We start from the raw sequence: 25,827 nt of genomic DNA, 5'->3' as shown, positions 1-25,827 counted from the left end.
TGGGGTCTCACTGGCGAAGACGGGAAAATACAATAATAGGAATATTAAAGAATGTCTCCCCTTTCTCAGAATACTAAAAGGTATCTCATACATGTATTACTACCTAGTATTTAAGATTTTTTTTTTTAAAAGTTACTCAATTTATCAGCACATGCGGCTGTCTGCATTACATATATGAACCAAGGCATGGTAAAAATATTAAATTCCATGCTTAAATAAAAACTGTAATAAAGATTCACAGTCTAAACATATTTTATTTTAAAAATACTTTTTACATTGACAAATTTAATGTTCTGATAAGAATGTACATGTATTAAATGTGTAGCAAATATAGAAAAAGCAGTCACAACTCCATTTCTGTCATATTCTTCAAAACTGTTACATTTCCATCTACAACAAGTATTCATATCTTGTAATCATATTATTCTGAAAAAAAATATATGACAAATATATAAAGATATATCAATAGATATGGCACTCTTTCCAATTTTTTTTGGATTTTCATTAAAAATTTTAGAAATTTAAGCTTATGACAAACCTCTAGGTAGATTAATTCTCATGTTTCTTCCATCTTTCTTATCCATAAAGTTTTGTGTGTGTTGAAGTCTGTCAGTTTGTCACCTTCCAGCCTAAACGTCCCCCTATTGAAAAAAATCACGAACCAATGAAATATCAATTCATTACCTCTCCTTTAATATTTGGATCCTCCGGCTAAAATAAGTACAAGTAAATCTACCGAAAAAAATGTCGAAATATTACTGAAACATTAGATATATATTTCTACGTAACATTAGAAATATTTTCTACAAAACATTAGATATATACATCTACGTACTGAGTATGTCCCTCCTGCATGGTCAGTATGGTCTTTTTGAGGGCCACGCTGTCCTGTAGTTCCAGGGCACTAACCCCCGTCAGGGGCCAGCAATTTCCTGTCTCATCACAAATCTCCCACCGCGGGGACCCGGAATCTGAGGATAATTATATATAATCAATATTTATACTAAAAAAGTGTAGTAAATACGGGGTATAATTAATGAGATGTTTCAACTTCCCATTGAGAATGTAAAACCCACTATATATGTGATTACACATTGAAAACTATTGAAAAGACCAATTGAAATTTTATAAATTGTGCAAAGTCTTGCTACACGTGCATGTATATTTATTTGATACAATCAAAAGTCAATATCTGTTTTTAGTTAAGGAATTACACCCACCTCTACCCCTTACAATATATACTACCAAATTTTCTGTCTAGGCCCCTATAACTTTTTAAGTCCTTCTCTTAAGTACATGTATAATAAATAATGTTTCATCATTGATATAATGTACAAATGATTGTTACCAATTACAATGTAGTCCTTCCAAGTCAATGAGTGGAGATTCTCTACAAAGAGAAAAAAAGATAATAAAGGTATCACCTATTCCTAGAAATATAAATAAGACAATTTTTATGGCCCTCTCCCAAATATATGAAAAGTATTATTTTTGAAAAAAGGCTTCAAAATAATCAAAACACACATCTCTCAAACTTACGCAACATCAATGTCGAATCTTTCTTGATCTCCATATCTGTAAACATTCCATTCATGAGCAGCTGAAGGTGAACGCCAGCATACCTGTTGTAAGGATAAATTTAGAGAAAAATTAATGTCATTAATGAAAGATAAAATCTAACTAGTCGCTATAAAAAGGGTAAACTAAATGTTAAATTCCAAAAAAATTCTGATAATCATTTAATAATTTATTGAACAATTATCAACACAATAAAAAAAAGAGTACTAGTAACATATGATAGTAACATTTGTAGAGAGGGCTTATATAGGCTATGCCTGCTGCCTAATCCGTTTATGTAATTCTTACATAATAAAATATGTTCAAATCAAATCTAATACTACAAAATAATAAATGATAAAGAACCCCCCCCCCCCCCCCAGTTTTCACTATTACATAGTCCTTGTAATTCAATTTTAATCTGACAAGTTTTAACAAACATTATGATATTACAGAAATGTTGTTTGTTTGAATATAATAGTACAAGTAGTATTTTGTATATGGAAAAAAATTGTGAAGGTAATTACTGCAATTTATCTACCTAACTTTCAATTTGATTTTTTTTTTTGCAAAAAACAACAATAATAATAATAATGATAATAATAATAATAAAAACAGGTTAAACTTGCACTAACACACACATGTACAGTAAATAGCATTATGATTCAAGATTTTTTTTTGGAATATTTCTCCATCTGATCAATCATGGTAGGAAGCACATTGCAGTTTTGACTGGTAGACAGGGAATGCTTACTCCTCCATTGCACCTGATCACAACCCTGATGTTTTTGTAACTCCGTAGTTGCTTTGCTACAACTCTGTGTGGTTTCAATGAACTTTTTAGCGTGTTTACTGTTCATTATACCCCCCGCTTGAAAAGTGGGAGGGTATATAGTAATCGGGATTTACGTCTGTCCGTCCGTCTGTCCAGCTGTACGTCCGTCCGTCTGTTACGCTTTATCTCTTATCCTCAACTCCTCTTATAATTCTTTGAATGTCGTACCGACAAATCATCTCTGCACAGTGGTTAATTTTCACATACCTTGACTAGTTGTCCTCCATCTTTGTTGATGATGACGATCCCTATTTCATCTGGACCACCATCTTGGTCGTCATTATTCCAATGTCTGCCTGCAAAAAAGTGTTTTAAAATTATAAAACTATCACTGCATGATCAAAATCATAAACCTACATAATTTACATCATTCTCATTCTAAAATTGGTTATTACACCCAATCCAAATACATATAAAGAAAGTAAGGTAAAATTGGAACTATGAAATTGTTATATTCAATGGTTAGTTTGAAGTTTCTATGCCATAAAAACATTGAACAATGGCCTCTTGTTTACCTCTACTGACCAGTGTTCCTACAAGTAGAGCTGCATAGCCCACGTCTGGGGAGAACAGTAGGTTCTCCTGGTCAAAGGTCCAGCGGTAATATTCCTTTTCTCCAGATTCCAAAACAACAAGGACATACTGGGTCTCTGTAGGAAACAAGCAAAATAGGGGGACTATAGATATTTCATCAAAATTTGATTTAGTCTACCACAGAAAATTATGTAAGGAATCATTGTTTAGTTTGTATGGTATGCCATGGCATCAATGATAAATATGTACATTTAATTTGAAACATGGGATAAAAAACATGCTGAAATTTATGCTGACACAAGATAGAGAAATTTTTTAATCTATTTAAGATTGCAAAAGAAGACCTAAGTCAAAATTAAGAGTGTACGAAACATTTACTTGTTGTGAACTTGACAATCATTGAATCAATTTACATGTTTTTTTTATTTGAGGTCTGATATTTGTTCTTATCAACGTCATTTTTTTTCTACAAATTAATTCTATGTTTAGCCAAACTTAAGCATACTACCAGTTAGTATTATACATAATCTCAATATCTCTGAGCCTTATAAATATAATCCACCAATACTATGTGATAAGTAAAAGACTCGATCACCCGTGGGTAAACGACGGATGGATGGATCTATAATCTTTCCCTTAGCTCAGAATCTTCCTTTTTGAACCTCTATTACCCGGCATGCCCCCGTGTTCCCACTTCCTATACAGAGCTGTTTGTCAGTGATGACGCCGTCCCAGCTGGAGTTACACGTCATAGCAGAGGTTATAGGAATGCGTAGATGTCGTAGTACAACATTGTCACCAGTTCCTTCAACATAAAGACGTAAAATACAATGAATAACACAAATTCCTAAGTAAGTGCTGCTATAACTTGATTTTTTACAATCAATTTCTGACCTGAGTATACCCCCAGCCACTGATGTAGCAATGGTCTGTGTCTGTAAATACGTCATATTTCTGATGCAGGCAGGCCGTTCTGACGATATATTCGGTCAGATTAACTGGTTGTGCGAGCTGGACTAAAGCTATGTCATTAAGGAGACCGTGTTCAGGGGAGTAGTTGGGGTGCTAAAAGTTAAAGAAAAACATTTCCAACACGTCTTGATAATGACAAGGTCTAATGACACTTTCTTTATGTGAAATGTAGACATAATTGTACTTTTATGGTTTTGTTTTTCGTTTCTTATTCTTAGATTTCCCAAATTGAAACGAAAAACAAGATTTTATCTAAATAAAAAAACAATGATATTTACACAACAATCAATTCTTACTATGAGCACTTTTTGGATCGTTGTATTCCGCTCGTTGTTCGAAGTGTATTCTTGATGATGTTCGCCAAAAAGCAAATTAATTCCGTCAGTAGATTGTCTGTCAAAGAATTCAGTTTAAAACAAATAGCTTGTCAATAGATTAGGAAACATTTGGTCATTAGAAATATATATTGCTTGTAACCATTTCGAAATTTGAAGGTTTTCAACTTATATAATCAGGTTGCACTTCGAACACCCCTGGCTTACCCATAGAGACAGTGAGCGGCGGTAACAACCCATTGGTCTGACACTAGAGTCCCTCCACAGAAATGACCGCTGTCATTCTGAAGACTGACCTGCCAAGGCCACTCACCATCCAAAGCCACCACTCTTAGGCGTGGATCTACATGACGTGTCTGTACACTTGTTATTAGACCGCACTTGTCTTACCTTAATACAAATGGATAGGTATTTAAAAACAATCAAGTACAGTAAAGGTAGGCTCCACTCCAACTTTAAAAAGTAAGCATAAACTCCATAAATATACACGTAGTGTAAGACACTTTCATAACTCGTAAGATACACCGTGAAAATAAATTTATTATTTTTCCATTTTAATGCCATTCCAATCTGGTTTTAATCAGATGATGTACTATATTTAGTTACATCTTGCGCATTAAGTGGTAAGAGAAGTTAACCTGGATGTGCTGGTTCGGGATTGACAGTAGATGGCGATGGTTTGCAGCAGACATTCTCTCTACATCCTAAAGCATAATGGTCTACGTAACCATCACAATGGATATTTGACCGAATGCACGATCCGCCTCTTGTCGTGCACGTGTCGACTCTTGCTTGGGGCTTTCCTAAATACAAAAGGTTCCAGTCTAAGCATCGCTATGTACACCAAATTTTAAAAATCAAACACTGAAGTCAACATTGAACATTACCGACAATGGGTCCCACATTTATAGATGCTAGAACAAAAAGGAAAGACCAAATCATATTTTCAAGTTAAGCCGATAATACCGGAACTCAAATCTGTCTTAATCTCCAGATCCTCCTTAAAGTGGAACTGTCCTTGTCATCAGAGAAATGGTAAAATAGTACTGGAGACATCTTTCTACACAAGTGCTGTAGTTATCTACAATTCCGCAAAAACAAAATGCCACCCTTGCTTAACAAACCATCAGTCGATTGATTGTTTATCCCTTTTCCATATTTGTTGAAATTTTCCCGACCCCTGAGTACTTAAAATTGTTGTGATAAACAAATTCAATGTTGTTGTATACCGTTCTTTATACTGACACCAGATTTTTTTACACTGAAATGTGAATCCTTAATTTAATTCACTTGAGTATGTTAAAATATACTGTGCAAAAAGTTAACGATCATCGAATTAAATATGTTTTACATTGACTTTATCACAGAAAGCAGAATGCAGTTTTAATTTCAGTATCATATTTTATATTCAAATAAAAAGTTTGAAAATTAAACATTAAATGCGATAAGTATGTTTGAATATACACTACTAATTCATAACGGTTACTTTAAAATTCGCCATGTTGGATGCAGACCTGAAAATAACAGCTTTATTCAGAAAATTCAAATGATGTCGGTAAAATGTTTGCAGCAATTTGTATCCCAGTGACATCCTCGCGAGGCAGTAACAGTCCTACAGCGCGTCATTCACATAGGCGTCGGAACCGGGGGGGCTGGGGGGGGGGGGGGGTTGCCCCCCCCCCCCCCCTCACTTTTTTTCCAAATACATACTTACTATAGTATAGACATTTCCTTTTTTTTTTGCTTGTCAGGTTTTTGAAGGTAAAAAAAATATTTTTAGTACACTTAGCCCCCCCCCCCACTTTCAATTTGCTTCCGACGCCAATGATTCATGCTGCCGAATCAACTGAACAAGGCTATAGTCCGAGGGATCTGTTACCATTCCTCCTGCAAATCTGCCTAAAGCTCTTGTCAATTTTAGGCATCGTTACATAAGCTGAAATGCAGTGCTAAAGATTGTCCCATGCATGTTCAGTTTGGTTCAGGTTTGGAACACGACTTATGATCCATGAGGTCGAGCATTATCATCCATAAGTCCCTCCAATAGGTCTCCCGGTATTTCAAACATGTCAGATAGCCTTCAATAATGTGCAGATCAGTTTTGTTAAACCTGTCCAAATCATCACTGAACCTCCATGTAATCTGTCTTGCTTAGAAATGAAACAATCAGCATATGATCCCTCCCACCTTTGCTCTTCTGCCATCATGGAAGTCGAAACAAATTTGCGACTCGTCTGAGCAGAGAAGAATGATGCCACCTTGCAACATTGACCAAATAACGACCCTCAATTTAAATACATAGAAAAAAATTCTTTCAAAATATTTTTCAGGAACAGCAAAGCCATGATTGATCATATTTGACATATAGGAGCATCTCTACAGAAGAGAACAGAACATTTTATTTCTGATTTAGAGCCCATAACAGACAAGTATGAGATTATTACAATAATAAGGAAAAGATAAGCCAATGAATATCAAAACAATTATACAATTAGTAATTGACATAAATTAATAGATTCATGCTTATTTTTTCAGATCAAGACCCAGCAGGGGTAGGGTGGGCTTCGGGGCCACTGCTGTAAAACTTTCAGGCAATACTGAAATGAATCTCTTTTCTTGCTAAAATGGTTATTTTAGCGATGTGGCATCTTGTTAATTTTTAAAAACGCATTTGAATTAAACTTAAATGTACCAGCAACAGAGCAATGGCATACATTTACAAAATCTTTTATTTATCACGAGTTGAAATCCACAATTTTTACTGCGTTTGGAAATATTTAACGCTAGGCAGTGTATAAAACTAATAATTTAACTAGTGCTAATTGTAACGGGAACCGTTACAGATGTTCCCCAAACGCTCCCCAACTCCCTTTTGGTGCCATATTCCATGTAAGCTTCATTAAATAAGACAAACTCTGTGCATTACGTTTTCCCAAAAGGATACCAATTATATTCAAATTTTAGCATTGCACCCAAGCGCATATGAATGCATGTGCGTTATAACCATATCATCTTGTCTACATTACTATATATTTTAATAACTGTACATTAAAGCATTCAGTCCAAAAGTAATAAAAAATCACTCATTCAAGTGTATTTTCAATTATACTCGTTCCAAATGCACGCACGTGCGTGCAGGTGCATGATGACCATACCTTCTTATAGGTGTCCCTTACATCTATCTATGTTCTAAATCCCATCCGGTTTGGTTGAAAAACAAGGGAGTTATAGCCATTTCAAGTTTCAGCCAATCAGATTGCAGCACACGTGCATGCGCGTGATTTCATGATTTTTTTCTACACCATATTGTAGGATATCCTTATGCATGGCAATATTTTAAATTTCAAAGAATTTCGTCAAAAAACAAAGGAGATATAGCCATTTAAAGTTTCAGCCAATCATATTGCAGCACGCGCACATGCGCATGCTTTCATGAAAATTCTTTTATATCATGCTGTAGATCTTCATAATGTAGGACTATGTTCAAAATTTCAAAGGATTATGACGAGAAACAAGAAAGATATTGAGACTTTAGTTTCAGCCAATCAGAGCAAAGCGCACGTGCATGCGCGTGAGATCTTGCTATTTTGACCATGCTATCTTGTCTATACTTTTAATGTATCCTTACATTATGAGTTTCAAAAAAATTCATAAAAAAATAGAAAAGTTACGGCAATATCCATTATATTAGTCATTTCACGTGTTGCACGTGCACGCTCTTGCAAGCACGTGCGCGCAAAATGGCCTTGATTCCGCAAATCTACATAACATGTCTACTGACCCTATAAAGGTTTTACCTACATCGGACGAAAAGTTAACAAGATCACTCCCGGACAAAAAAGTACCCAGGAAGAAGAAGAAGAAGAAGAAGAAAAATAATAACTAGTGCTAATTGTAACGGGGACCGTTACAGATGTTCCCCAAACGCTCCCCAACTCCCTTTTCGTGCCATATTCCCTGTAAGCTTTATTAAATAAGACAAACTCTATGCATTTGAGACTTTAACAACGTTTACCCAGAAGTGTACCAAGTTCATTCAAATTTGGTGTGCGCATGTGAATGCATGTGCGTAATGACCATATCATCTTGGCTACACAATCTATATATTTTTATATACTAAATATTAAAGCATTTAATCCAAAAGTATGAAAAAGATACGCTCATTCAAGTGGTTTTTTTTATTTTGCTTATTTCACGTGCACGCACGTGCATACATGAGCATGGTGACCATATCTTCTTGTAGATGTCCGTTACATCTATCTATGTTCTAAATCCCACCCCGTTTGGCTGAAATCCAAGAGAGTTATAGCTGTTTCAAGTTTCAGCCAATCAGATTGCAGCACACGTACATGCACGTGTATGCATGTGCATGTTGACCATATTTTCTTGTAGTAGTCCAGTATATCTATCTATGTTCCAAATCCCATCCTGTTTGGTTGAAAATCAATGGAGTTATAGCTATTTAAAGTTTAAGCCAATCAGATTGCAGCGCACGTGCATGCACGTGTTTTCATGATAATTGCTATATATCTTGTTGTAGGATATCCTAATGCATGGCTATTTTCAAAATTTCAAAGGATTTCGTCAAAAAATAAGAAAGATATTGAGACTTAAGTTTCAGCCAATCAGAGCAAAGCGCACGTGCATGCGCGTGAGATCCTGCTATTTTGACCATGTCATATTGTCTATGCTTCTAATATATCCTTATATTATAAGTTTCAAAGCATTTCATCAAAAATTTAAAAAGTTACGCCTATATCAATTAAATCGGTCATTTCACATGTTGCACGTGCACGCTCTTGCAAGCACGTGCGCGCAAAATGACCTTCGTTCCGCAAATCTACATAACATGTCTACTGACCCTAAAAACATTTCACCTTAGTCGGATGTATAGTTTACGAGATCATTCCCGGACAAAAAAGTACCCAGGAAGAAGAAGAAAAATAATAATAATAATAAGAAACAGAGTAAAAACAATATGTTCCCCAACTTCGTTTGGGGAACATAATAACTAGTGCTAATTGTAACGGGGACCGTTACAGATGTTCCCCAAACGCTCCCCAACTCCCTTTTGGTGCCATATCCCTTGTAAGCTTCATTAAATAAGACAAACGTTATGCATTTGAGACTTTAACAAAATTTTCACAGAAGTGTACCAAGTTCATTCAAATTTTAGCATTGCACGCGTCCGCGTGTGAATGCATGCGCGTAATGACCATATCATATTGTCTACAGAATCTATATATTTTAATATACTAAATATTAAAGTATTTAATCCAAAAGTATTAAAAAATACGCTCATTCAAGTGTATTTTTTATTTTACTCATTTCACGTGCACGCACGTGCATACATGAGCATGGTGACTATACCTTCTTGTAGAAGTCCATTACATCTATCTATATTCTAAATCCCACCCCGTTTGCTTGAAAACCAAGGGAGTTAATTATAGCTGTTTAAAGTTTCAGCCAATCAGATTGCAGCACATGTACACGCACGTGTATGCATGTGCTTGGTGACCATACCTTCTTGTAGAGGTCCATTATATCTATCTATGTTCCAAATCCCATCCTGTTTGGTTGAAAATCAAGGGAGTTATAGCTATTTAAAGTTTAAGCCAATCAGGTTGCAGCGCACGTGCATGCACGTGTTTTCATGATATTTGCTATATATCACGTTGTAGGTTATCCTAATGTATGGTTATGTTCCAAATTTCAAGGGATTTCGTCAAAAAACAAGAAAGATATAGAGACTTTAGTTTCAGCCAATCAGAGCGAAGTGCACGTGCATGCGCGTGAGATCTTGCGATTTTGACCATGTCATATTGTCTATGCTACTAATATATCCTTATATTATGAGTTTCAAAGCATTTCATCAAAAATGTAAAAAGTTACGCCTATATCAATTAAATCGGTCATTTCACATGTTGCACGTGCACGCTCTTGCAAGCACGTGCGCGCAAAATGACCTTCGTTCCGCAAATCTACATAACATGCCTACTAACCCTAAAAAGGTTTTACCTAAGTCGGATGTGTAGTTTACAAGATCACTCCCGGACAAATAAGTACCCAGGAAGAAGAAAAATAATAATAATAACTAGATACGATCTCGTTGCGAGCAACGAGTGGGTCTTCCGTCCGATTCTTGATAAGATGAGATAAGATTTTGATTGAGAATTTTATTCTAAAATAATGATAAAGATTGTGAAGAAGAACGATTTTGCCTCCATAATCTGTAAACAAACATTGAACATAAAGACTCAAAAATTCGACTTTTGGCCCCTCAGGTGATCAGTCCTTTTTTCTTCATATCATCTTTAACCTCTCAGGATTTTGAACACTTTTTGTTCAAAAACTATTCAGAGATTCTTTTTCGTTTTCCAGTTATTTGAAAAAGAAATATTTAGGGGCCAACCCTTCAACTCCTTAATGGGGACATTTAGCGAAAAATGAAAGGTTGCATATTATTCAGAACATTATTTTGAACACCTTTTGTTCAATACTACTTATCAAAATATTTCCCAATTTTGAGATATAAAGCGTCAAAGATTGAGCACTTTGGCCCCTTGTGGCCCCTTACTATGCACCATACGACATTCAAATCATAATATATAGTTGTAGATTGTTGAGATAAACATCATTGCTTCAGTAATGTTTAACAAAATATTGACTGCTAAAGAGTTATCGATTAAAGACTTTTGGCCCCTTTTGGCCCCTAATTTGAGTTCCCAGTCCCTTTTTCTTGATCTGACTTTAAAGCTCTTTGGATTTTGAACACTTTTTGTTCAACAACTATTCAGAGATTCTTTTTCGTTTTCAAGTTATTAACAAAAGAAATATTTAGGGGCCAACCCTTCAACTCCTTAAAGAGGATGTATAGCGAAAAACTAAAGGTTGCATATTGTTCAGAACATTATTTTGAACACCTTTTGTTCAATACTACTTATCAAAATATTTCCCAATTTTGAGATATAAAGCGTCAAAGATTGAGCACTTTGGCCCCTTGTGGCCCCTTACTATGCACCATACGACATTCAAATCATAATATATAGTTGTAGATTGTTGAGATAAACATCATTGCTTCAGTAATGTTTAACAAAATATTGACTGCTAAAGAGTTATCGATTAAAGACTTTTGGCCCCTTTTGGCCCCTAATTTGAGTTCCCAGTCCCTTTTTCTTGATCTGACTTTAAAGCTCTTTGGATTTTGAACACTTTTTGTTCAACAACTATTCAGAGATTCTTTTTCGTTTTCAAGTTATTAACAAAAGAAATATTTAGGGGCCAACCCTTCAACTCCTTAAAGAGGATGTATAGCGAAAAACTAAAGGTTGCATATTGTTCAGAACATTATTTTGAACATCTTTTGTTCAATATTACTTATCAAAGTGTTTTCCACTTTTAAGATATAAAGCGTCAAAGATTTGGCATTCTGGCCCCTTATGGCCCCTTATTATGCACCATACGACATTCAAATCATAATATATAGTTGTAGATTGTTGAGATAAACATTCTTGCTTCAGTTATGTATAACAAAATATTGACTGCTAAAGAGTTATCGATTAAAGACTTTTAGCCCCTCTCGGCCCTTAATTTGAGTGCCTAGCCCCTTTTTCTTGATCTCATCTTGAAGCTCTCAGGATTTTGAACCCTTTTTGTTCAACAACTATTCAGAGATTCTCTTTCGTTTTGGAGTTATTTGCAAAAAAAATATTTAGGGGCCAACCCTTCAACTCCTTAAAGGGGACGTTTAGCGAAGAACTAAAGGTTGCATATTGTTCAGAACATTATTTTGAACATCTTTTGTTCAATATTACTTATGAAAATATTTCCCTCTTTTGAGATATAAAGCGTCAAAGATTTAGCATTCTGGCCCCTTATGGCCCCTTATTATGCACCATATGACACTCAAATTGTAATATATAGTTGTAGATTGTTGAGATAAACATTTTTGCTTCAGTATTTAATAACAAAATATTGACTGTTAAAGAGTTATCGAATAAATTTTTTTGGCCCCTCTTGGCCCCTAATGTGATGAGTCAGCACATTTTTCTTGATATCATATTAAAGATCTTGTCATTTTGCACAAATATTGCTCAGTATGTTTTAACAAAATAATTATATTTTAAAAGATATGATGCAAAATGTCTCAAAAATTCAGTCATGATACGTGTCCTAGATTTTGACCCCTGCCGAGCTTCCATACTAGGCATTTCCGGAAAATTTGAAAACCATTGTGCATCTTGACAACATGTCCTTTATCTTTGGTAAAAATTTCAGTGTTCTAGCGTTAGCCGTTCTTGAGTTCTGGTGATGACAAGGAGGTCCTCTAAATTTTGATTAAAGGGCAATAACTTCCGACCGGAAGTGATTTTCGAAAAAATGAGAAAAACGGATCAGGTTTAGTTGACGACACACCTTTCCTGAAAATTTCAAGTTAATCGATCAAGCCATCTCCGAGAAATCTTCTGCACAAAAATTGTAAGAAGAAAAAGAATAATAATAATAATAATAATAATAAAAGTGAAAAAGAAACAATAGAATAATAGAAGGGTCTTCCGTTGGAGACGGAAGACCCTAATAAGAAACAGAGTAAAAACAATATGTTCCCCAACTTCGTTTGGGGAACATAACTAGATGCGTTCTTGTTGCTAGGGCAACAAGCAGGTCTTCCGCCCAACTTTTTGTTAGAAATCTCTGCTACGTCAGGCCATGAAATAGATTTCAGAATGTATTTTTATCGTTTACTTTCATTGACAGCAGACTCTTAACACAGATCGTGATTATTACAGTTATTCCACAAAATATCTCAAAATATAGCTTTTAAAATCGACAAAATCTTCCATACATTATAAAAAAGAAAGAAAAGTCATATGCAACTGAAAAAAGACAAAAAGAAAGAAAAATTTTTTGCAACGCCCCCAGCTGGATTCGAACCCCCGACAGTGAGATAAAGTTTGGATTGGTCATATCTTTGCAACAAATGCACGCATGAAAATGTTGAAAACATATTTAAAGTTCTTAAAAAATACTCTATCAACCCTGTGATTTCCAAGGAAAAATAGTGAAAAACCAAAAAGTTGAAAAATTAGACTTTTAGAAATCACTTCCGTTTGCGACCGGAAGTCAGAACGACGAAAAATGAAGGTCGATCAACACATCTACATTCGATGTTCTATCACGTCCGTAAGTTTCAATTTTATATCTGTTACCGTTCTCGAGAATTTTTTGCGACAAAATTCCATTTAAAAAATACAAATTTCCCCAAAAAACGCGAACGGAAGTAAATTTCGAAAAAGTGAGGGACACCCCTGGAGATATTAACATGATGCACCATCCCTGAAAAAATCGTTCAAATTGAACCACGCACAGCGGAGATATGACCTGTACTACGAAAAGTGGAATAATAATAATAATACTAGAGCAAAGCTCGTTGCAAAGCAACGAGTAGGTCTTCCGTCCTGTTTTGACCGGAAGTGACGTCAACAAATGAAAGCAAATGAGCTAAGTGGTCTCCATTGACTTTATAATTTTGATTTTGTATTTAAACCTTCAAAAATAAACTATTTTTGGCTACTTCCGGTCACTTCCGGTTTGACCGGAAGTGATGTCAACGGACAGAAAATGAAGTTTTATGCTTCCAGATACATATGTTACACAAAAATATGTCAAGAACAGCAAAAATATGCATATTCTGACGACTTCCGGTATGACCGGAAGTGACGTCGCCGGACGCATTTCGACGACTTCAACAGATTAAGCTTGACATTTTGAACAACTTTGCTTTTTAGACGTATAACAAATTCTCAATACTTTTTGAGATATAAATGAAAAACTTTCGGCCCCTCTAGGCCCTTTATTTTAGGGACCAGCCCTTTTTACGATATATCATTTGAAAGATCATGTAATTCTACACTTCTTTTGTTCTATATGTCTTAACAAAATATTTGTATGTGAAAAGATATCGAAGAAAAGGTGTTAGAAATTTTAAAATTCTCGACATGCCCATTTTTGGACCATAGCGAGCGTCGGCGTGCAGCACTTCCGGTAAAAATGAAATGCGTATGTCACATCTACAGACATTGCTCTATCATTGCTCAAAAAACTCAAGTTTCTATCTTAAGCCGTTTTTGAGAAAACTCGCGGACAAACTGACCCCCTGAAAATCACTAAATCGCAAAAATCTCAAAACCGGAAGTGACGTCATCAAAACAAAAAATTATATATCAGCTTTGTTTGATGCTTTATCAGTCCTGAAAGTTTCATGAAAATCGAGCGTGCCGTTTCTGAGAAATCGTGTACACAAAATCGGTAAGAAAAAAAACAATAAAAATAACTAGAGCCGAGCTCGTTGCAAAGCAACGAGTAGGTCTTCCGTCCTGGTTGACCGGAAGTAACTTTCATTAAAAAAAATGAAGAGTTATGAAGTCCCAAAATGGTTTAATCCTCCAAATCTATGGTAATTATTGCAAAATTAAGCCATTTTTGGCAACTTCCGGTTTGACCGGAAGTGACGTCGACGGACGGAAAATTAAGATTTAAGCTTCCAGTGACATTTGATATCCAAAAACCTGTCAAGAACAGCAAAAATATGCAATTTTTGCCAACTTCCGGTTTGACCGGAAGTGACGTCGCCGGACGTATTTTGACGACGCCATTAGATGAAGCTTGATATTTTGAACAAGTTTGCTTCTTTGACGTATTACAAATTCTCAATACTTTTTGAGATATAAAGGAAAAACTTTCGGCCCCTTTTGGCCCTTTATTATAGGGACCAGCCCTTCATCGTTGATATCTTTCGAAAGATCGTGACATTCTTCACAACTTTTGTTCTATACATCTTTACAAAATAGTAACATGTAAAAAGATATTGCCAAAAATGTGTGAAAAATGTCTAAATTCCCCATAGATCTTTTTTCGAGCCATAGCGAGCGCCGACGTGCTGCACTTCCGGAGAATAAGAAAGGTGTGTGTCACATCAGCATATGTTGCTCTATCATCGCTGAAAATCTTACGTTTCTATATAAAAGCACTTTTGAGAAAAATGCTGGACAATGTGACCCTCTGAAAATCACTAAATCTCGGAAATCTCGAAACCGGAAGTGACGTCATAAAAATAAAAAATTATATATCAGGTTTGATTGATGTTCCATCAGTCCTGAAAGTTTCATAAAAATCGATCGAGCCGTTTCCGAGAAATCGCGTGCACAAAATCGGTAAGAAAAAAAAACAATAATAAAAATAATAAAAATAGTGGAAAAGAAACCTAAGAATAACAAGAAGGTCTTCCGCTGAAGACGGAAGACCTTAAATAGAAAACAGAAGGAAAACAATAAGGTCTTCCGAAGGAAGTCGGAAGACCTTAACTAGAGCCAAGCTCGTTGCAAAGCAACGAGTAGGTCTTCCGTCCTGTTTGACCGGATGTAGCTTTCATTTTTAACATAAATGAGAATAACGCCTAAAATGGTTTGAATCCTCTAAAGCTATCTTAATTAATGCAAAAATATGCAAATTTTTGCTACTTCCGGTTTAACAGGAAGTGATGACGATGGACGGAGAATTAATTTTTATGCTCCCAGAGACATATATAACCCAAAAACTTGACAAGAACGGCAAAATTACGCATTTTTGACTACTTCCGGTTTGGCCGGAAGTGACGACGCCGGACGTATTTTGACGACATAAATAGATTAAACTTGCCATTTTGAACAACTTTGCTTCTTTGACGTTTTACAAATTCTCAATACTTTTTGAGATATCAATTAAAGACTTTTGGCCCCTCTAGATCCCTTATTTTAGGGGTCAGCCGTTTTTTCGAGATATCAATTGAAAGATCTCAGAATTCTTCACAACTTTTGTTCTATATGTTTTAACAAAATATTTACAAGTAAAATGATATAACAGAAAAAGTGTTAGAATTTTGAAACGCTCAATATGACTTTTTTCAGTCCATACCGAGCGTTAACGTGCAGTACTTCCGGTGAAAGTTAACAACACAATGCAAATCTACATATGTTGCTCTATCTTCCTGAAAAGGTTTCATCTTCCTGTGATGAGCGGTTTTCAAGAAGAGCGACGGACAAACTGACCCTTAAAAATCACAAAACTGCGAAAATCTCCGAACCGGAAGTGACGTCATCAAAATAAAAAAAAGGGTATCGAGATTTTTTTAAGTTCTATAAGACCCAAAAGTTTCATAAAAATGTAACGAGCCGTTTTTGAGAAATCGCGTGCACAAAATCGGTAAGAAAAAAAATAAGAAGAACTAGATGAGATCTCGTTGCGAGCAACGAGTGGGTCTTCCGTCCAATTCTTGATGAGATGAGATAAGATTTTGATTGCAATTTTTATTCTACAATAATGATTTACCACAATCTGTTAAAAGACATTGAACATTTGAGACTTTTAAAAATCGGTATTTTGCCCCTAACGGCCCCTAATTTTAGGAATCCGCCCTCTTTATTCATATCATCTTAAAAATCTTAAGATTTTGAACATTTTTTGTTCAACAACTGTTCAGAAATTCTTATTTGTTTTTGAGCTATAAGCAAAAGATATAATTAGGGGCCAACCTTTCAACTCCTTAACGGGGACGTTAAGCAAAAAATGATAGGTTGCATATTGTTAAAAACATTATTTTGAACAACTTTTGTTCAATATTTCTTATCAAAAGATTTCTCCCTTTCGAGATATAAAGCATCAAAGATTTAGCATTCTGGCCCCTTATCATGTACCATACGACATAAAAACTACAATATATAGTTGTAGATGGTTGAGATAAAGATCTTTGCTTCAGTAATGTATTACAAAATATAAGCTGATAAAGAGTTATCGATTGAAGACTTTTGGCCCCTCTTGGCCCCTAATTCGAGTGCCCAGCCCCTTTTTCGGGATCTCATCTTAAAGATCTTAAGATTTTGAACATTTTTTGTTCAACAACTGTTCAGAAATTCTTATTTGTTTTTGAGCTATAAGCAAAAGATATAATTAGGGGCCAACCCTTCAACTCCTTAATGGGGCCGTTAAGCAAAAAATGAAAGGTTGCATATTGTTCAGAACATTATTTTGAACATCTTTTGTTCAATATTGCTTATCAAAATATTTCTCCATTTCGAGATATAAAGCATCAAAGATTTAGCATTCTGGCCCCTTGTGGCCCCTAATTCTGAACTATACGACATAAAAATCATAATATTTAGATGTAGATGGTTGAGATGAACATCTTTGCTTCAGTAATGTATAACAAAATATTAACTGATAAAGAGTTATCGATTGAAGATTTTGGCCCTCTTGGCCCCTAATTTGAGTGCCCAGCCCCTTTTTCAGGATCTCATCTTAAAGATCTTAAGATTTTGAACATTTTGTGTTCAACAACTGTTTAGAAATTCCTTTTCGTTTTTGAGCTATTAGCAAAAGAAATATTTAGGGGCCAACCCTTCAACTCCTTAATGGGGCCCTTTAGCAAAAAATGAAAGATAGCATATTGTTCAGAACATTATTTTGAACATCTTTTGTTCAATATTGCTTATCAAAATATTTCTCCATTTCGAGATATAAAGCTACAAAGATTTAGCATTCTGGCCCCTTGTGGCCCCTAAATATGTACCATACGACATAAAATCATAATATTTAGATGTGGATGGTTGAGATAAACATTTTTGCTTCAGTAATGTATTACAAAATATTAACTGATAAAGACTTATCGATTGAAGACTTGTGGCCTCTCTTGGCCCCTAATTTGAGTGCCCAGCCCCTTTTTCAGGATCTCATCTTAAAGCTCTTAAGATTTTGAACATTTTGTGTTCAACAACTGTTTAGAAATTCCTTTTCGTTTTTGAGCTATTAGCAAAAGAAATATTTAGGGGCCAACCCTTCAACTCCTTAATGGGGCTGTTTAGCAAAAAATGAAAGGTTGCATATTGCTCAGAACATTATTTTGAACATCTTTTGTTCAATATTGCTTATCAAAATATTTCTCTATTTCGAGATATAAAGCATCAAAGATTTAGCATTCTGGCCCCTTGTGGCCCCTAATTATGTACCATATGACATAAAAATTATTATATAAAGTTGTAAATGGTTGAGATTAACATTTTTGCTTCAGTAATGTATAACAAAATATTGACTTTAAAAGAGTTATTGAATAAAAACTGTTGGCCCCTTTCAGCCCTTAATTTGATGAGTCAGCACATTTTTCTTGATATCATATTAAAGATCTTGATATTTTGCACAAATGTTGTTCAGTATGTTTTTACAAAATATTCATATTTTAAATGATATGATACAAAATGTCTCAAAAAACCACTCATAAAACGTGTCCTAAATTTTGACCCCTACCGAGCTTCCATACTAGGCACTTCCGGAAAATATCCTGACCCAGGTGCAATATGGGAACATGTCCTCTATCATCACTAAAAATTTCAGCTTTCTAGCTTGAGCCGTTTTTGAGTTCCATCACAGACAAGGAGGTCCTCCAAATTTTGATCAAAGGGCGATAACTCCCGACCGGAAGTGAATTTCCAAAAAATAATTTGCCGGAATTAACTTCAGATGATAACGCATCTACCGTGAAAATTTCAAGCAAATCGAACGAGCCATCTCCGAGAAATCTTCTGCACAAATTTTGTAAGAAGAAAAAAGAATAAAAACTAGAGCAAAGCTCGTTGCAAAGCAACGAGTAGGTCTTCCGTCATGTTTAACCGGAAGTGGCTTTCATTTTTAACAAAAATGAGAAATAACGTCCAAAAATGGTTTGATTCTTCTAAATCCATGATAATTATTGCAAAAATAAGCCATTTTCTGTTACTTCCGGTTTGACCGGAAGTGACGACGACGGACGGAAAATTAATTTTAATGCTCCCAGAGACATGTGTTACCAAAAAACTTGTCAAGAACAGCAAAAATACGCGTTTTCCGACTACTTCCGGTTTGGCCGGAAGTGACGACGCCGGACGTATTCTGACGACTTCATTAGATTAAGCTTGACATTTTGAACAACTTTGCTTCTTTGACATATCACAAATTCTCAATACTTTTTGAGATATTAAGGAAAAACTTTTGGCCCCTTAAGACCCCTAATTTAAGGGGCCAGCCCTTTTTGAGATGTCATTTGAAAGATCTTGTAATTCTACACCTTTTTTGTTCTACACGCTTTAACAAAATATTTTTAGGTAAAAAGTTATCGTTGAAAAGGTACTTAAAATTTTGAAATTCTTGATAGGACTATTTTCGGGCCATAGCGAGCGTCGGCGCTTCGTACTTCCGTTAGTTGTGATATACTTAGTGCACTTCTCCAAAAGTTGCTCTAGCATCACTGAAAATTTCAAGCTTCTGTGTTAAGTGCTTTTTGAGAAAACTGTCGGACAAAGTGACCCTCTAAAAATCACTAAATCGCAGAAAACTCCGAACCGGAAGTGACGTCATCAAAATTAAAAAATATATATCTAGATTTTTTGATGTTCTATCAGACCTGAAAGTTTCATGAAAATCGATTGAGCCGTTCTCGAGAAATCGCGCGCACAAAATCGGTAAGAAAAAAAAACAATAATAATAAAAAATAGTGGAAAAGAAACCTAAGAAAAACAAGAAGTCTTCCGCTGAAGACGGAAGACCTTAATAATAATAATAATAATAAAGGTAAAAAAGAAACCGAAGAATAATAGAAGGGTCTTCCGCTGAAGACGGAAGACCCTAAAAACAGTGGAAAAGAAACAAACGAATAACAAGAAGGTCTTCCGCTGAAGACGGAAGACCTTAATAAGAAACAGAGTAAAAACAATATGTTCCCCAACTTCGTTTGGGGAACATAATTAAATCGTCATTTGACTTCAACCAAGAAGTATAAATACCGGACAGGTATAGATATTGCACAGGTGAGCAGGTAAGTGGGTCATGTGCTCCGATACATTGATTCGGATATCATTTGGCCGACAAGACAGACGCCATTAAAGTCAGGTAAAAATATAGTCCGAAAAATCTGACGTTTTTCTGGCTTTTTTACGATTTTGATATTTTACATGCCAGGAAAACGTCAGAACCGGCGCCATTACGAAAACTGGGAAATCGCCGCCTTCAACAGGTCGAGACCACTACCTTATATGGAAGCCAATTTTTAACACGTGACAATGTCTTCGTCACACCCGTTGTCCAATCAAGCGACTGATTCCCAAAGCATGACAGTCTACTACGTGTTTATTATTCAATGGCGACACGTGGTTTTCGTCGGTTTGTTGCACAATATTTACCTCGTCATCGGAAAAACTGTAGAGCTTCTTTGTCACTTTATAAGACCGAAATTGAAAGATTATATTCTAAAGACATTGCTCCATGCTCACATTTAATATTTGAGTTGTTTTAGATGATTAATAGTTGCTTCTAATACCTTAAAAACACTTTGACGTTTGCATGTACATAAAACACTTTCTGATAATATTGTGGAGTTAAATAATAATTGCACACCCTCTCCTGCAGTCTAAAACCAAGGACCTATGTACTACCTGCTCAAACTATGTTCACGTATATCACGTGGAGAAAAACTCAGTGTATCGACACGATAGCACTTATGTCTCTTTGAACAATGTTTATAGGCCGATTTTTTATAAGTTGATATAAGGCTTCATAGCGCAAATTTTGTAAATGTGAGCATAGAAATGAAAGATTATACATCATTTTAAATATTTCTCCCACAAATCTTAAAAAAAAAATTCGAAATAATTTTCCAAGGAACAATTCAAGTTTCCTTTTATTTTCAACAAAGCTGGGTACTACTAGTAACCCACAATGCATGGTAAATTCATTCATCAGAAGGTAAAGTAAACAGGTATGCAAATTTATGCTGACGTCAGAAATTCTAGTGGTCTCGACCTGTTCAACTGAAGTTGATTTTCTATACTTGGGAACCGAATTAGATGCCGAAATCACAATTTATCAATGGCACAATGCTCCTAGAACTCACCAATAGCGATGAATAGAAATTACCACTCCACATTCCGATTAAGAACTTGCACGATTTTAAAATGCACGAAATGAAAACAAATCTCGACAGCCAGATAAAATGTGTTCATCGGATTATATTATTTCATAAACGAAACATAAAAACGATGTTGGTGAGTACTATAAAGGTTTTGTACTATTGATAATATGTGACTTCAGCATTTAATTTGGTTTACAAGTATCGAAAACCAACCTCTGAATGCCGCCTCCGGTTGGAGGCGGCGATTTCCCAGTTTTCGTAATGGTGCCGGTTCTGACGTTTTCCTGGCATGTAAAATATCAAAATCGTAAAAAAGCCAGAAAAACGTCAGATTTTTCGGACTAGTAAAAATAATGGAATGATTTCATTTGATAAATTTTATTTAATTAATTCATATGAATTTCATACAAGACACAATAAACTACAAGTATCTATAATATAAAATGAAAGAATTTTTTCCACATGTAAGATCGTTTTGAAGACATGCGTACATTCTTGAAATACATTCATAAGAATGTATCCCTTTCGAAAAAAATGTTTTCAAGGTCATGGATATAAATAATGATCAAGGCAGCGAGAGTGTCACTTGTACTAGTAGTAATTCAGTATGATTTGCAGTGGCAGATCCAGGGGGGGGGGGGGGGGTACGGATTAGCAAAAAAAGGAAGAGAAGAAAGTCACCCATTTTGATGTGTTTGACCTAGTAATAAAAAATGTTCAGTGAAAGGCTATGTTGTAATATATAAAGAAATTCGGTTGAGAATACATAATTAAACCCCACCCTCTTTACAAAACAAGAATTTCGGGTTCGGAGATATATTTGCCTTTCTTTTTCAAAAACTTTCAGGTATATTATACAAGTAGATCTACTTTTTCCCAGATTGATCAACCTCCCACTTTTAAAAGAAACCAAACTGTGTAAAACATATAATAAATCCTTTCCCCTTTACCCCCCCCCCTCCCCACCCCAACGCCTTTGAAAAACTCCTTTAATCCCTCCTTCGAAAAATTTCTAGATCCGCTAAACAGTTTTTATTATTTTCGTTCTCCTGGACCTGACTAAGGATAAATGTGACTTGACAATACATTGATAACAGTCAATACATTGAGATGCCATTAGTGTAATTTTATCATTCTAACAATGCCACCTTTTTCTACACTACAGGACTACTCTGATCATGGACCCCCGTACCAGTGCCCAGGACGTGATGCGATGTGACCTGTGTGAGACCGCTGTGGTACAGATGCACTGTGATACATGTCTTGTCAACCTATGTAAGGCCTGTGTAGGAGAGCACATGGTATCTGTTGAATCCAAAAGACATGAAGTTGTTCAATTCAAGCTTAGAAAATCTACGCTGCTCTTCCCTGGGTGTAAAATTCATGACAAACAACAATGCACAATTTACTGTAATTAATGTGACATTCCTGTGTGTAATACCTGCCTTGCTTCTGATCAACATTTAGGTCATAAATTATCAAAAATATTACAAGTTCTCGATGCAAAAAAGGAAAACATAATTAAAGAAAAAATTGAGCTAAATAAGACAATTTACCCAACCTACCAGGACATTGCCTCTGATGTACAAAACAGAATGAGTCAGTTAGAAAAGGGATATGGAGAGGTTTCAACAGCCATAACAAAACATGGAGAGGACTGGCACAGACAAATCGACAAACTTGTCCAGAAACTTAAAGCTGAAGTTGATGAGATGAAAAACACACAGCTACAAATTCTACAGAAACATCTGGATGAAATAAACAAGACAATGTGTGACATCAAGGAAGAAATCGATTCACTTGATGTTGCTGTGGAATCTAATGACTTGTCAAAACTATTTAAACTTGCATTCAGTGTAGAGAGATATAGAAATCTTCCACAAAAAGTTCTGCCATCTTTACCTACATTCACGCCATGCAAAATCAAAGGACAAGATCTTAGTAAAATATTTGGAACTTTATCGTCGAGTTCTTTAACATACCCTTACCAAAATATTGACCTTCTGGCAACATCTTCTGGCTTTATTGCCGCAATATTGCAGCAACATTCTGGCAATACATTGCTGCAATATTGCGGCTATATCGTTTTTCGTATGTAAATTAGTTTTGCGGCAATATTGCCAGAAAGGGGTTGCGGCAATATTGCTGCAAATCATGACCAAAATATTGATCTTCTGGCAACATCTTCCGGCATTATTGCCGCAATATTGCGGCTATATCGTTTTTCGTATGTTAATTAGTTTTGCGGCAATATTGCCAGAAAGGGGTTGCGGCAATATTGCTGCAAATCATGACCAAAATATTTTCTTCTGGCAACATCTTCCGGAATTATTGCGGCAATATTGTTTTTTGTATGTAAGTTAGATATAAATTGGTATTTAATAGAAATAATGATCTAATCAATCTAACAATTAACAAACTGTGCTGAGGAATATAACAAACAATAGCGAGCCACAGGGTCAATAAGAAATAGCTACTTCTGCTAGAAAATAATGTTGATCATCAGAATGAAAATCAAGATATGTTTGTGAAACACTATGCGCCTGGTGGCTATAAAGTTTGAAAAAGCTATTTATAGCATATGGGTCACAGTCAAGGTCACAAGGTCATTGATCTTGGTGTCATTTGAAAGAACTTAATTAGTGGAGTATACATACTAAGTATGAAGTCTCTATCTCTTATAGTTCAAAATTTATGGCAGAGGATCAAAATGGCTATTTTTAGCATATGAGTCACAGTAAAGGTCAAATTGTCATTGACCTTGGTGTTATTTGAAAGAGTTTAAATAGTGAAGGGTGTATACCAAATATGAATTCTCCATCTTTTATGACTCAAAAGTTATGTCGAAGTTTCAAAAAATCTATTTTAAGTATATGGTCACAGTCAAGGTCCCAAGGTCATTGACCTTGGTGTTATTTGAAAGAGCTTAATTAAGGAAGGGTGCATACTTAATACACGTTCTCTATTTTTTATGGCTCAAGATTTATGTCCAAGGTTCAAAAAATCTAGTTTAAGGATATGGGTCACAGCCAAGGTCTCAAGGTCATTGACCTTCAGGTGTCTTTTGAAAAAGCTTAATTAGTGAATTATGCAAGCTAAATATAAAGTCTCTATCTTCATTAATTTTTAAGTTATGGTGAATATTCGAAAAGCTATTTTTAACATATAGGTCACAGTCAAGGTCACAAGGTCATTGACCTTGATGTCATTTGAAAGAACTTAATTAGTGGAGTAGACATACCAAATTTGAAATCTTTATCTCTCATTGGTTCAAAAGTAATGGTGAAGGTTAAAGTTTACAAACAGACAGGACAAAAAACAATATGTACCCCCGATCTATCAAGACGGGCGCATAAAAAATGTTTATATAGAAACAATATTAATATGCCACTGTGCAAATGTCCAGCAACTCTGCATTAATTTTCAAATATATACATGCTTTAATTCATCTTTTCCTGCTACTCTAGGATATATAGACATACAAGTCTGAGTAGTATGCATGCATCACAAGCACTAATTGAAACACATATAATTTTTCCAATTTTATCTCCATTGAATCATTCATCTCAAAAAGAATATTGGTTTTGACTCACCAAGTCTGATGATATGGAAACAGAGTACACATTCCTATAATTCTGCTTAAATTCTTTTTTCTAGTCATTCCACACTATGCAGTCTTACTACTCATCTTCACTAATCCCACTGCACACAATTAACAACTCTAATTAACTTAATACAAGTCAGTAATGAAGCAAAACATGCTTGCCTTTGAATTCCCTCCACTTTATTTAAAAAGAGGAAGTAAATGACTGAGCATGCTCAACAAATGGCTCATGGGTAATCCTAGATGTTGCCAGAAAGTTTTTTTCTGGCAGTATTGCCAGAATGTCACCGGAAGTTGTTGCAGCTAGCGGTGATATTTCATTTTTTCTGGCAGTATTGCCAGAATGTCACCAGAAGTTGTTGCCGCTAGCGGTGATATTTCACTAACCCAAAAAGCTTGTTTCTGGTGACAAAAATGTGTTGCTGCAATGTTGCCGCAATATAGCGGCAATATTGCTGCAATAATTTTACTTTGGTAAGGGATATCAGATGAACATGGCTACAGCATGAAGACAGCACAGAAATCACCAGAAGATGGGTCCTCTCCTCCAGTCAAACAGCTGCTTGATAAACCAGAGACTGTCACCACCATAGACACTGGGTATGATGATTACCTTTACAATGTGGCCTGTCTGAGTGATGAAGAAATCTGGACAAGTGGAGGTGACAGCACCATGAAACTCTACAGCATCAATCAGGGATCACTACTCAAGTCAATCACAACTAAGTAGGGGACGAACCACACGACATAGCAGTGACAAAAGTGGAGATCTAGTTTATGCTGATAAGACATGATGGAGAGTGTGAACATTGTGAAGAATGAGAAGATAGAGGAGGTGATCAAACTACAGGACTGGGTACCTCTCACGGTGTCTGTAGTACCACCTCTGGTGACCTCCTGGTTATCATGGTCAGTGATGATAAAAAAACAAAACAAAAAACTATGCCCGTTACTCTGGCTCCACAGAAAAACAAACCATTCAGTATAATGATAAAGGTAAACCTCTCTATTCATCTAGACG

At 35.5% G+C, this 25,827-nt stretch overlaps 2 protein-coding genes across 2 annotated transcripts; one reads left to right on the top strand and one right to left on the bottom strand.

Moving 5' to 3' along the window:
• Positions 1-252: 252 nt before the first annotated feature.
• LOC134247776 (transmembrane protease serine 12-like) lies at positions 253-5,734 on the bottom strand. The gene is made up of 12 exons (XM_062730165.1): positions 5,720-5,734; positions 4,872-5,067; positions 4,441-4,618; positions 4,195-4,291; positions 3,823-3,991; positions 3,598-3,734; positions 2,908-3,100; positions 2,600-2,688; positions 1,540-1,622; positions 1,356-1,390; positions 836-971; positions 253-641 (listed from the first exon to the last, which is right to left on the bottom strand). The coding sequence occupies exons 1-12, from the start codon at positions 5,732-5,734 to the stop codon at positions 557-559; spliced, it is 1,413 nt and encodes a 470-aa protein (XP_062586149.1). The 3' UTR covers positions 253-556.
• A 17,063-nt stretch (positions 5,735-22,797) lies between these two features.
• LOC134247773 (uncharacterized) lies at positions 22,798-25,536 on the top strand. The gene is made up of 2 exons (XM_062730163.1): positions 22,798-23,143; positions 25,286-25,536. The coding sequence occupies exons 1-2, from the start codon at positions 22,798-22,800 to the stop codon at positions 25,534-25,536; spliced, it is 597 nt and encodes a 198-aa protein (XP_062586147.1).
• The last annotated feature ends 291 nt before the right edge of the window (positions 25,537-25,827 follow it).

This window comes from Saccostrea cucullata, unplaced genomic scaffold (assembly GCF_032062105.1).
Source record: "Saccostrea cucullata isolate Sc308-1 unplaced genomic scaffold, CSIRO_AGI_Scuc_v1 ctg7323, whole genome shotgun sequence".
NCBI lineage: Eukaryota > Metazoa > Mollusca > Bivalvia > Ostreida > Ostreidae > Saccostrea > Saccostrea cuccullata.
The sequence above is the reverse complement of the archived record's forward strand: the minus strand, read 5'-3'. Positions and strand labels throughout refer to the sequence as shown.

Bases quoted from the DNA above. Each gene is read 5' to 3' on its own strand.
- LOC134247776 (XM_062730165.1), bottom strand. The intron at 4,619-4,871 runs GTTAACTTCTCT...TATTAAGGTAAG, and splicing joins TCCCGAACCAGCACATCCAG to ACAAGTGCGGTCTAATAACA. The intron at 3,992-4,194 runs GTAAGAATTGAT...TTTAACTTTTAG, and splicing joins CGATCCAAAAAGTGCTCATA to CACCCCAACTACTCCCCTGA.
- LOC134247773 (XM_062730163.1), top strand. From the start codon at position 22,798: ATGAGTCAGTTAGAAAAGGGATATGGAGAGGTTTCAACAGCCATAACA. The intron at 23,144-25,285 runs GTAAAATATTTG...TACTTTGGTAAG, and splicing joins AATCAAAGGACAAGATCTTA to GGATATCAGATGAACATGGC.